Source organism: Nelumbo lutea, chromosome 1, assembly GCF_056320005.1.
Source record: "Nelumbo lutea isolate HS-2025 chromosome 1, American lotus-T2T, whole genome shotgun sequence".
NCBI lineage: Eukaryota > Viridiplantae > Streptophyta > Magnoliopsida > Proteales > Nelumbonaceae > Nelumbo > Nelumbo lutea.
In genome coordinates this window covers 63,366,230-63,378,761 of record NC_142684.1, presented here as the reverse complement: position 1 = coordinate 63,378,761, position 12,532 = coordinate 63,366,230, and the positions used below count along the sequence as shown (strand labels likewise).

The following is a 12,532-nucleotide window of genomic DNA, read 5'->3' as shown; positions in this document are numbered from 1 at the left end:
TTAGGGTTTTAGAAGAGTTCAATTCAACAAGGGCCTAAAAGAACTTGCATCATTCTCTCCATTTTATGAAAAATCAAGTGAGAATTCTTTTTTTATTATTCTACAGTTTTGGGTGACTATGAATCTAATATTCTTGGTTTGTCATTTTTTTTCTATTTTTTCCACAAGAAAATACCATTCACCTTATTTTTGACTCTCAATTCTCTTCCTAATGGATTCCTTTTGTTTTTATTTATTTATTTATTTATTTTTGCATAGATAAAACCATCTAGTTGTTACTTTCTTTTAAAATGTTAGGTAGCTAAAAGTTTGGTATGAATTATATGGATGATTCATTAGAAGATTTCATTAGCTAATGAAAGAAACTTGATGAAAGGGAGTTTTTGATAATCTAAAACATATGTTTGGTCATTTGAACATTTGAGAATTCTGTATTTCGAAACATGATATAGTTGGCTTGAGGTTATTATTTCATTAGTTATTATCTTGTTGAATGCTAAAAGCCTAGAACTTGTTTGTTTTTATTTTTTATTTTTTTGGAAAAGAGAACTTAATTCATTAAACATAGAGGAAAACAACTACAGCCACCAAGACAATCATAAATAGGAAAACAACATAAAGCAACAAGACAACAGAAAAAAAAAAAAAAAAGACAAAAGGACACTAGAAACTACAGACTAACTACTACTTAAGTTTGACATAATTCTAGGACTGTTATCTAAGTCACTCAACAATACAGAAGATAACCAAGCTGGCACCCTGCTCAAGAGACAACCTGAAGAAGAGAGAGGCCTTTTTGGGCTGCCACATGGGTAGCTCTATTTGCTGATCTGTATACCCAAGAAAAGGAGATATCTAAGTCTTGACTTAGTAAAACAATGTATGCAGAAAAACAAGTCCTTTGGGCAATTTGATCCTTTCTTCAAAATGTTGGTAACTAACTGTTTGCAGTCAGTTTCCACCTGAGAAGCCTTGACTTTTGGCTAACGTAATTGCTTCCACCATTGCGAGGGCTTCAGAAACAGTTGGTGGTGATGCATGACTTGGACCAAAAGAAGTCGTCACACATGATCCACTGGAGTCACTCAACCACACCAAACGCAACTGAGTTTTGATTGACAAAAGTACCATCTATATTCATCATTAGACTTGGAGACTGTGGCTACCTGACCCAGAAGGGGATGGAATGAATGATGTATGGATGGAGTATGGAGTTAGAGTCGCCACCTAAATTTTTGGAAATGGGAATATAGGAAAATCCGGGATTTTCAAGAAAAATTAAGGTTTTATTGATGACTCGTTGCCCAATTGGAATGAGATTCTTAGGGTTCAGGGACCAAAGTACGGTGTGAGAAGGTGTTAGACACCCCACACATGCCCGGTTAACTCAGATTCTCTATTTCACCAATGTTCCAAGTAGAATTTACTCATTTTGGGCCTTAGAGAATAAATAACAACACACTAAATTATTTAAAACTAAATATTATATCCATGTATTAAGAGAAAAAAGATTTGCAATAAAATAAATAACCAAACATAGCTCTAAATGAATAGAAAACTATCTATACAAGCATTGATTCTAAAGGGATTAACAAGAAGTGATGAAGACTAAATGTTAAAAGAAAATTGCTAAATGATATATGCTGAAATGGCAAGAACAAGGTAGACGACATAATTACTTGAAGAATAAACTAAACAGTAAAGAAAATGGCTAAATGAGAAGGTCTATAGGTGCAAAACAGAATGGGGTTATTAAACTCCTAATCCAAACATAATATGACATACGGTATTCAGTGGTAATGCAAACATAAGCTATTAATGAACATATGGTATTCGGTGGTAATTACGACAGCCAAAGAGTGACCCACTTGGATGTATGACTGCACAAAACAGAATTCAATCATAAAAAGGGGCATGTGATGTGACAAATCTATTCTATATTTTTTTAAAATAATATATACTAGAAGATGTGAAATACAGATACACATGTAAATGATTAAGAATTCTAATAATGTCACGTTCATCTTTAGATAGCTAATAAACTAATCCTACTCGTCTATTTATTGATAACAAAGTAGAAACTGAAAAAAGAATATAATCAAAATTCTAATTTGTTAAAAAGACAAACGTTCAACTTATATTCATATCACACTAACTAATGGAGGTAATGATAAATGAAACACAACCTAATTTGTAAACTTGTTTATCAATAATCATGACTATCAATGAACAATATCATCTTGATCTAATATGGAAATAGAGAAAAAAAGATTAAAATTCCTAGAAAATGTAACGACAAAAGAGAATTGGTTGAACAAAAATGACCGAAACCTTACAAGTAATTAACTTTCTACAGTTGTATGTACCTTGCTCATGAAACATCCTCATGCAGTCTTTTGTGTGTCTCTTGCAACCGTTCCTTCTTTGGGTCTTTTCTTTAGAAATTCTTTGTCACTTGGTGTAGTATGTAGATTGAGGTGTAGAAAATGCTGCTGAATATGTGTATCTTTTACTGCACCATTTCTTGCTTTAAAAATGCTTTCGACCTGATCTCTTCTATGTGTATACGATCTCATGGGTGTCCATTAGCTTCAAATATGTATGGGAGACTCTAGGGATGTTGGAGAGTGAGTAGGCAAAGTCTTGGGACATGAAGGGAGTATTTTCTAGGCTAATGGGTGTATGGTTCTCTTCCTAAGCTAGATTGTGTGTCCTCTTGTGTGTGAGAAATGGGGTATTTATAGATTTTTGAGAGGGGAATGGAGGGCTGAGATAGGGATTCAAGGGAAATCAAAGGCTGAGGTTTAATCAATCAAGAGAATAAGTGGAAGATTTCACCAATTTATCTAAAATGGACATTCCAAGTTTAAGAGATTGGCTTGACTGACTGGAGGCTTCTAACTTGCCAAATCTCGGATTTAAAGATGATTCTAGAGGTTGGGAGAAATGTTTGGTCGTGGAATGCCCTAGGTTCGAAGTTGTGGTGGAGAGGATTCCAAATGGAAGGCTCAGATCGAGTCTAGCTTCGGGTCTTCCACTACAAATCTACTAATGTTGAATAGGTGTTCGAAGGAGAAGAAGATGACTTCAGTGAAAAAATGGCAAAATTCTTCACAATCTCTTAAAGAAGAAAGTTAGAATGTTTTTTGGAAACCTCCCAAGGAGATGCTGCAAAGATAAATGTTAATGCAAGTTTTGATGTACAGGAAAGGCAGCATTTGGAGTGGTGATTAGAGACAATCATGGGTTAATTTTGGCTGTTCTTTTTGGATCATGTGCTAGCTGTTTTTCCCTTCAAGTGGAACCAATTGCTTGTCTCAAAGGGCTCCAACTAGCAAAACAAAATTTCCATTGCCCTTTTGTGTTGGAAAGTGACAATCTGACAATCACGAATGCTCTGAAGAACATGGACCCTTCATCAACAAAAGAAGCTTTCTTTTTGTGCAAAGACATCTTAAACTTTTCAAAGAACTTGAATGTGGTTTTTTCTTTTGTAAAAAGGGAAGGTAATTCTCTGATTTAGAGAAGGAAATTTGAGTCTAGTTGTTTTGTAGATGCCATACTCTTATAGTTAATGGGCAAAATTGACTCTATTTGTATTTCTATTTAGCTTTTGTTTTTTAATGAATTCCTTGTTTACAAAAAAAATACATAATGTATATATTATATTATATAATTTATAAAATAAATTTATATTCATATTTTATATCATTAATATATATATATAATATTTTATATTATAATATAACCCGATAAGCCACTAGGCTATGCCTAGAGTAGGGGTGCAACTTGGGCAAGCCCAACCCAAAATTTTACATGGGTTGGGCTAAGATTTTCGGTCCTCGGGCTGGGCTCAGGCCCAAGAAGTCAGACTTTTTATTTTTATTTTTTGGGCCAGGCTCGGGCCTAGCCCTTAGGTAGCCCAAACCCTGCCCGAGCCCAGCCCAACTATACATATTCATACATACCGGGCTCGAGCCGGTAGTTAGAATGATTCCATTTCCAGATCGGTTTTTAAAACCTTGTATATATATACATACATTTGTATACATATTTACTTATTTACATACATATTTTGCATATATATTTATTTATATATATACATATTTGCATAAATACATATATATATAATTTAGAATGCGTTCAATGACCAATCCGAGCTCGAACCCAACAACCAAATACATCAAATTAGAGTGCAGGCTGGGCTCGAATTGAAAAGATTAGGCTTTACCTTGGGCTCGGTCCAGGCTTGGGCCTTAAGCCCAACCCGCCCGACTTGCACCCCTAGCCCAGACTCCAGAAAAAAGGGGAAACCTTTTAGTGGCAAAATGCCAGCGTAAGGTATATATAAACCTTTTAGTGGTTGTAGCGGAGACTTGGTCCCGCCTCGGCCTGTCCACTGCACCAGAAGTAGGAATCGTTAATCGTTTCGACGGGAGCGCCAAGGTATATATAACCCCACTCCTCTGACTGCCTCTGTCTTTGTAGATCCTGTGAGTCCAAAGGATGAAAACCAAAACCCGAGCATGCAAAGCCACGGCTTCCAAAATTCCTTCCAAATTATGTTCAGTGGCTGCCCGAGTCCTGAACAAGGTAAACTTCTTTTCCGTTTCTCTTCTTCAAAATTTCATATTCTGATGCTCCTGCTGATTGTTTTGTATCATAAACTTGGATTCCTGAGAGGAGTAAATGTTTGCAATCATCCTTTCCTGCTACCTTTCTTGCTTTATTTGTATTTGTATTTCTTTTTATCTGTTTCGGATTCTCTTATCACCAAACGAACAACCTTGGCATACCCTAGAATGGTGGTATGGCAGTTATTTTTGGTAATTGCAATGGCTGTTGCAATTCCAGTTGGCTAAATGATTGAACTCGGGTTTTACAGGCAAATAAAAAAAATTGGGGTTGGAGGTTATTTAGGGACTATAAGTGGCAAGCTTTGGGGAACGGTGGTTTAATCGAAATATGGATTGTCGGGGCTAAGGCTGTCATAAATTTCATGTGGTAGGCACCCATTGCGTCTCTCATTGAACTTGGGAGGAGAATTTGCAAGTGTTTTGGTAATCTATGAAAGTGCATTGCTTTCAAGGTTGGGGTAGGAGATGTGACCAGCTCAGGTATTTCCCTTGAATGACACTCGGTTTGGTTGAGCCTGTTGCTATATCGGGTCTTCCCATGGCTGTATTGTTTGGTGGGCTGGCAGCTATTAAAGAGGTGGTGGTCAGGGAGTGGTATGAAATCTCGCCAGGTCAAATAATATGGCATCTTCTATTTTATATGGCCCCTAATGGTCGGATACTGCTAGTCTGCTACTTCTATCAAGATTGGAAGACTCTGCTATAGCAACTCTTCTTACTCACCCACATTAATGAGGTCTACTTATCCCCTAACACTCAAGATCTTAGGACTTGGACTCTCCATCCCTCTGGCAATTTCTTGGTTAACTCTTTCTCTCAACTCCTTGGTCCAGATGCTCAGGTCTCCACTTTCCCAGCTAAGAAAGTTTGGGATAGGATTAACACTTGTGATGTCTCTCAAAGAAAACATAGAAGGAAGGAACTCCTGTCCCCTCACATCTGTGTGATGTGCTTACAAGATGGTGAATCGGTGGATTGTCTCCTTATCCATTGCTCGGTTACAGGTCTAGAGTCACTTCCTTAGTTTGGTTGGAGTTATCTGGGCAACCCTGCAGCATGTCATCGATTTCCTATGACAATGGAGAACTGGCAATCTTGGCAAGAGAGGGAAGTTCTATTAGAGCTTCATCCCACATACTCTGATGTGGGGTGTGTGAGAAGAGGGAAATTGCAGAATTTTTTAAAACAAGAAGAGGTCTATTATCGACTTGGAGTCTCGCGTCATTATGTTATGTAACTCTTGGGCCATTTTTTGTGATGATTTTTCTGGCTTCACAATTGGAGATTTAACAGGAATATATCACATGTTCTCAACTCTTCTCCAAGGCCAAAACCTTCCATTGCCTCAGGTCAGTGGTAGCTCAGAGGTGTGGCTAATGTTTGACAGAAGTTCCATGTGAAACCTGGGTGCAGTAGGCATAGGTGGAGTTATATTGTTGAGAGGAGGGTGTCCTTTGGGCCTTTAGTGGTCCCATTAGAGTTATATTCCTCTAACTTGCAGTATCTTCAATCCTAAGGAATGGAATCCACTAATTTTTGAGGAAGCTAAGGTGGTGGATGAAGTGGGAATGATCCTCCATGGTTCAATTGCTGGATCTCTATGCTGAAGGGCTTCTAGAATATCAAACTTTATGAATTTCTCCATTGGTTGGGAAGAATTAATTTACAGACCATTTTAGATTTTGATATGATTTTGTGTTCAATATGTGAAAGCTCTTCCTAAAACTCACATATAATTGGATTTGTCCCCTTTTGATATTAATGTTTATTTTTCATTATCTATTAAATGCTCTGTAATTGTTCAAAACTCATCAAGTATGAGACTGATGATTTAACAGAAAAATAAATGATGAGTTTAACAATTGCAGTCATCATAAAGGTCAAAAATAGCTATCACGGGTAATAATTTTTTGCATGTTTTTATCTATTATTTTGAGTACGTACATAGCACATGATTTTGTTTTTCCCCTCCAACTTTAGAATTTTTAAATCAGAATGTTAGCCAGCATGATTTCTTTAAAGAAGCAAAGTTGGCTAATTGTATGCATGGACTGGTAGATGAGTTCCTCTTGGCTTATTTATTTCATCAAATGATTCTCCTTCACCAGTTTACTGTGTTAACATAATTGCTCTGACTTATTACCAGCTTCTTGAAGGCAACCAGCCAACTGCAATATCATTGTCAGAAAGGAGTGAATTGGATGAAGATAATGGAGATGATACTAGAATTCCTGTAGATGGATGTGATGAAGGAAATGAAGGTGTAGAGAGGCTTAATCAATGTCAAGCAGCTAAGAGGCTTGGAAGGAGCATAAAAAATGTAGATCAGCTGACTGCAGGATCATTGTTGGAAAGGAGTAAAATGGCTGAAGATAATGAAGAGGATAGTAGAATTCCTGTAGTTGGATGTGATGAAGTTAATGATTCCATTAAAGGGGTAAAGGGGTCTGATGAATGCCAAGCAGATAAGAGGCTTAAGAAGAGTACAGAAAATACAGATAGGCCAAAAGTTAATCTGTTGGCTGATGAATCCAATCATCAACATGAAACTGAACCTAATAATGCAGATAAGCTGCCGAGCCATGGTATTTTGGCTGTTGAAATCAATGATGAGAGTGAACATAATACTGTCCCAAATAATGTGGGTGGGCTCAACTTTACTGATGATGAAGCCAATGATAAGAGACAATTTCATACTCTAGTAAATGCTGCCATTAGCCCGAACTGTAGTATTCTGGTTGATAAGGCCAAGGGTGAAGGTCAACCTAATACTGTACCAGAAACATCAAGGTGCAGTGATGGATATCATGGTATAACTCCTATTTCAACTTCAAGTAATAAGGTTGATGTCACCAAGCAGAAACTTTGCCTCTTGAATTCCCAGGACCTGTTAACTCTAGATTTTGTGGGAGCAACAGATGGAACAGAAGAAGGGGTTTGTTTAAAGTGTGCTGAGGGTGGGCAGGTGTTGATGTGTAGCAGTAATGACTGTCCAGTAGTGGTTCATGAAAAATGTTTGGGCTATCCTGCTAACTTTGACAATATGGGCAACTTTTACTGTCCATTCTGTTTGTACAAACATGTAACTGTTGAATTTAATGAAATTAAGAAAAAAGTATATTTGGCAAAAAAGGCTCTGTGTAGATTTTTGGGTACAAATTTGTCAGTGAGGTTAGATGAGATTGGGAAGCAAGTGGATACTTCTATAACTTGTCATGCCAATAATGCACATTTTAGAGAAGAAGAGATAATTCCAGAGGAAGATAGACTAAATACTCTGTTAAACAAAGCAAATATGCATGGAAATGGCACAGTTGAGAATGAGGCTGATGTCTCCATAGAAGACACAAACTCTGATGGTGAGACACATGATGTCTTAACAGAAAGAAAACAAGACAAGCCAAGGATGCTCAAAGACAACCAACATCTAACAGTGGAAGAACAAATGCCAGCCGAAAGCAATACTGCAGGTAAAAGAAATGCATCCTCAACAACTGTAAAACATATGCAGCAAATGGACCATAATCTCAGAAATTTTGTAGAAGATCATCTGCAGAAAGTGACGTCTATCGCACAGAGTGGTGAAGATCTACCTTGCAGAGAGGACTTTCCTTTGCTCAGTGATACGTTTGACAAGTGCTCAACCAAAAGGAAAAGAAACCACTCCAATACATTTGAAGGGTATAGATATATAAGAGAGGCTGAACAAAAGAGACATGTAAAATTTTGTGCTACGTCTGAAAATAGTAACTCACCCTGTGAAGGCACCATTTGCGCAGTAATCAATGACAGTGATCATCTAACAGAGGCAGAGGAACAAATGCAAGTACAGGGAAATATTGAACATAAAGGTAGTTCATCTTTATCCAAAGGAGAACATGCACAAAAAGTTGATTGTCAAACAAAGAGAAATGTGGAGGATCAGCTGAAAAAGGAACAATCTACTGCACACTATGGTGATAATGACCCAAATATGGTTAAAGAAGACCATATAAGAGAGGATGAAAGACAGCCATGTGAAAAAGCCAATGTGTGGTCCAGAAATAGGATCTTGCCCTGCAGAGACACTGAGACTTTACTAAGTGACAGTGACAGATATTCGGCACAGAGAATTCAAAAAGCAATACTCCAACCACAGATTTATGATCAACCAGAAGAACCTTCTTTGAAAGCAAGTAGTCTTGTGGATGAAAATGCAGAAGACCAGAATAGAAAGGTTATTGCTTCCAGCAAGTCAATAAAATACCAAAGGGCAGCTAATCATTCGTAAGTTCCTAATATGTTAAGTATATATTTATCTTAATATAACTATTTTACTGTTAATTATAAAAGTTCAACTTTTTTGTAATTCATTATCAATCTTGTAGCTAGAAAGCAATAGGAAGAGTCTGGACAGCACTGGTGTTTATTAGTTGACATTAACATCATTATGATTTACAGCCCCAGCTCTTCATTTTCTAATTCAAGACGTAAGAAACTACCTTGGAAGGCTGAAGAGGAAGAAACTCTAAAGGTGTCATTCTCTCAAACTCTTGTTTAGCTCTTTATTTAACTGAATGGTTATTGAAGTTTTTTGTGCAAGCTGCTTAACTACTATGTTATTCACTTTGGATCTGTTAAAGTTCCTTAAGGATTCTTCTGGGGTTTTAAGATTGTAATGTCTATAATGTTGTACTTAATGTTATTGTAGAAAGGAGTGCAGATGTTCTCAACTACAGTGAATAAAAATATCCCCTGGAGGAAGATTTTGGAATTTGGTTCTAATGTATTTGATGGAACTCGCACCCCAGTTGATCTGAAGGATAAATGGAAAAACATAAAGAAGGCTAAAGGGAAAGATGAAGGTAATTGTTATATTATTAATGTTTTATGTGTGAGCTATAGGAAAGGTTTAACTGGGCCTTTACTTTATTCTTTTGGTGGTGGAAAACTTTTGCATGGGAAACTGAATAATTGGTCATGTTTTCAAACTTCTTGGAAACAGGGATAACTCAATAACGAAAGAAGGAATTCTACCTGTTTTTTTGCTCAAGATCAAGATAAGAGAAAGTCTAAGCTCAGGGACAGTTTGTTTGGTTTGATATTTTTCACTATTTGTAATTCATAACCGGTTTCCATAAGGATAAGTGGAAGATTATTTTAATCAGATAGAAATCAAGAGGGATATTTACTTTCAGGGGTTTAGATTTTTGGATTAGGTTCACTTTTGTAGGCTCACCAGGAAAATTTTTGTTTTTGGTGGGATGTTTTGAGTGTGAATTTGGGAATCTTTTCAATGTAACTACTAATAAATTTCTGATCTTTTTGTACAGTTATCTTGATGTAGATGCTATGTAAATAATGTGCACTTTTCTTTTTGTATGCCAAATAAGGAAATGTCTATTTCTCTATATCACTTCTGTATGAATATTCAAATAAAATATGTAGTAAATGAGTTGAGCAGATAAATGTGGTTGTGTTAGAAACTGGGAGGGAGCTTTGTTGTGTTGCTAAATATGGTTCTTATCCTAGTGTTTCTCCTTTATTTTCAGAAGCTTGAACTGTGAAAGAAGGTGTTGCTTTTTGCAGGAAATTGGGCTTTAAATGTATCACCATTAAATCAGATTGCACCCAGCTGCTGCCTAGTTTTATCTCCTATAATAGTATCTGGTCAAAGGTAAGTGGGCTCCTTGTTTTCTGGATATTTGTTTCGTTTTGGGTGCTTAATGAATTCCTAGAGAGAGAGAGAGTTAAGCAACTAATCTTTCCTTGTCAGAACACAACATGTAACAACCAAGAGAAGTTGCTTCAACAACTCTCTTAGTCCATTATACTTATAGATGCTATGAACTGAATTGTTTATCAATTTGCCTTTTAGTGCATAAAATAGTCATAGAGTGAAATGTTTAAGAGTAAGGTAGTAATGTAGACATGCCATTCGGCAATCAAGGAGCCTGTATCCTTAATTGCTTATTCAATAAAGGATAAGCCGATAAGCAAATCAGCCATTATCAAATGACCCCAGAATGGATCTGATTCAGAAGAAATAATTGCCTAAAATGTACTCGACTTGTTTGGTTCAGAGAGACCACGCAGGAAGTATAAATGAAGGTGGGTGTTTATATTTTTTCTGGTAGTGGGGACCATAATTATTGAATGTTCTGAAACCAATTACTTTATAGGATAATTAAGGGTCTATATTTTTTCCCTCTTTTGTTAATTATCATTGTGACAAAAGTCATGGTCCGTGTATCCTTCATTTTTTCCAGTCCAACATGAAGGGATAATTTCTGCACATGCTCGAAGACAACATAAAAGGGCATCAAGATGACTAACAAGCTTCATGCTGATAATTTTGTGGTAGAAAGTGGCTGCCTGAACCTAATTCAAGCATTGGAAAGGGGAAACTCTCAAATGGTGAGGGATGCTTTTTTTTTTTTTGTGTGTGTGTGTGCCAGGACATCTTGGTGGCTTTAAAGTATAAAAACATTACTTTTTTGTTTTGTAAATAGAAATGTAAATTCAGTGGCTCATGCCTTTAGCCAAGAAAGGGTTAACTGAATCTGGATCCTTTTGTGTTTAGCTGCCCTTGGTGGGTAGACCTTTTTGTGAACCATGGCTCTGTGTCCCTGGGTGGTCTCCTTGTGAGCCATGACATCTTGGAGGCTTAAAGTATAAAAACATTACATTTTTTGTTTTGTAAATAGAAAAGTAAATTCAGTGGCTCATGCGCTTAGCCAAGAAAGGGTTAACTGAATCTGAATGCTTTTGTGTTTAACTCTCTTCGTGGGTAGAACTTGTGAGCCATGACTCAGTGTGACCCTGGCTGGTCTCTTGATGGTCTGCTATTTATTCTTCTCCTATCTTATAATATAACCTTCATGTTTATCAAAAAAAAATGAAAGGTAGACGGAATGGAGTTTTGATGGAAATCGAAACATTCAGTACCTACCTGTGAGAACTCCACTTGGGAAGAATGCCCAAACCGAATGAACAGGGGTTGCAATTCTTTAGCAAGGAACCCTCCCCAACTGTTGGAAACAGAAGTATAAGGAAGTAAAATCATCGCTAAAATGGATTAGATAAGCAACGTCCATGCAGCATAAACCAAATTATATCGCCATAGTCAATAGGGTACTTTGCAGGCATTATGGATGTGGAAACTTGATGCCTAATTGTTGAGAACGTTTAGGCAGCTACATTCAGAGCACTTGAACTTGATGTTTTGAGATGCAAGCAGGGATTTATCACGAAATCTGTAACATTTGGCAAATTGTTTGAGTCCCATTGTGAATTATAAATCTTGTGATCTTGAAAGGAGAGCCTAATTTCTATGATATCATCTTGTGCGTTGGTGCTTTGAGTTCCAGTTGCAAATCTGTTTTATGATCCGGACAAAGTTGAGAAAAATCCAGAAGTTAAATGTTATATTCGCAGTCATTTGGGTATTGCAGCTCGTAGCTTAGAATCACTGGCTAGATTCATAGTTCTCAGAATTACGACTCTGGGCTCACGACAGGGGCATTGTAGGACTTGTGAAATCCATTCGATTCACAGTTTTGTGGGATTAACCTGATTTTGGGTTTCTCATATAAATAGAGAGGAGTGTGTGTGAGATACAGGGAGAGGAACTTGGGGTGTATTGGAAGCTAGGGTTTTAGTGAGAAGCCTATAAACATTACCTGTAATTTCTACTATTTGGTAGTGGATTTCTTTTCATCTGATGCTCGTGGACATAGGCTATAAGCTCAACTGCATTAATCTCTTGTTTGTTTTGTGTTGCTTTGTTTTACATTTTCTTCTTATCTTCTCTGCCTGTCAATCGTTTTCTTGTTTTTGGGTTTGTTAGAATCACAAAAGTTGTTTTCGAATTTCAATGCTGATGAACTACATCCTCTTCCATCAATTTATTCAGA

The 12,532-nt window shown here is 36.8% G+C and overlaps 1 protein-coding gene across 3 annotated transcripts; it reads left to right on the top strand.

Annotated features, from left to right (window-relative positions):
* Positions 1 to 4,350: 4,350 nt before the first annotated feature.
* On the top strand, positions 4,351 to 11,342 carry LOC148874907 (Homeodomain-like superfamily protein). Of its 3 annotated transcripts, none has more exons than XR_016102602.1 (6): positions 4,351 to 4,593; positions 6,784 to 8,903; positions 9,078 to 9,150; positions 9,328 to 9,481; positions 10,169 to 10,293; positions 10,886 to 11,342. XR_016102602.1 is itself a non-coding variant. In XM_088955405.1 (6 exons), the coding sequence occupies exons 1-6, from the start codon at positions 4,507 to 4,509 to the stop codon at positions 10,893 to 10,895; spliced, it is 2,532 nt and encodes an 843-aa protein (XP_088811531.1). In that variant the 5' UTR covers positions 4,351 to 4,506; the 3' UTR covers positions 10,896 to 11,342. The 3 variants fall into 3 exon arrangements, 1 of the variants encoding a protein (XP_088811531.1); XR_016102527.1 differs by having other exon boundaries at positions 9,622 to 10,293; positions 10,886 to 11,186; XM_088955405.1 differs by having other exon boundaries at positions 10,206 to 10,293.
* Positions 11,343 to 12,532: the final 1,190 nt, after the last annotated feature.

What these genes read in the sequence shown, in the direction of transcription:
- LOC148874907 (XM_088955405.1), top strand. Translation starts at nt 4,507, where the DNA reads ATGAAAACCAAAACCCGAGCATGCAAAGCCACGGCTTCCAAAATTCCT. An exon ending in CAAAGGGCAGCTAATCATTC is followed by an intron (nt 8,904 to 9,077) that starts GTAAGTTCCTAA and finishes TATGATTTACAG; the next exon opens with CCCCAGCTCTTCATTTTCTA. An exon ending in AAGAGGAAGAAACTCTAAAG is followed by an intron (nt 9,151 to 9,327) that starts GTGTCATTCTCT and finishes ATGTTATTGTAG; the next exon opens with AAAGGAGTGCAGATGTTCTC.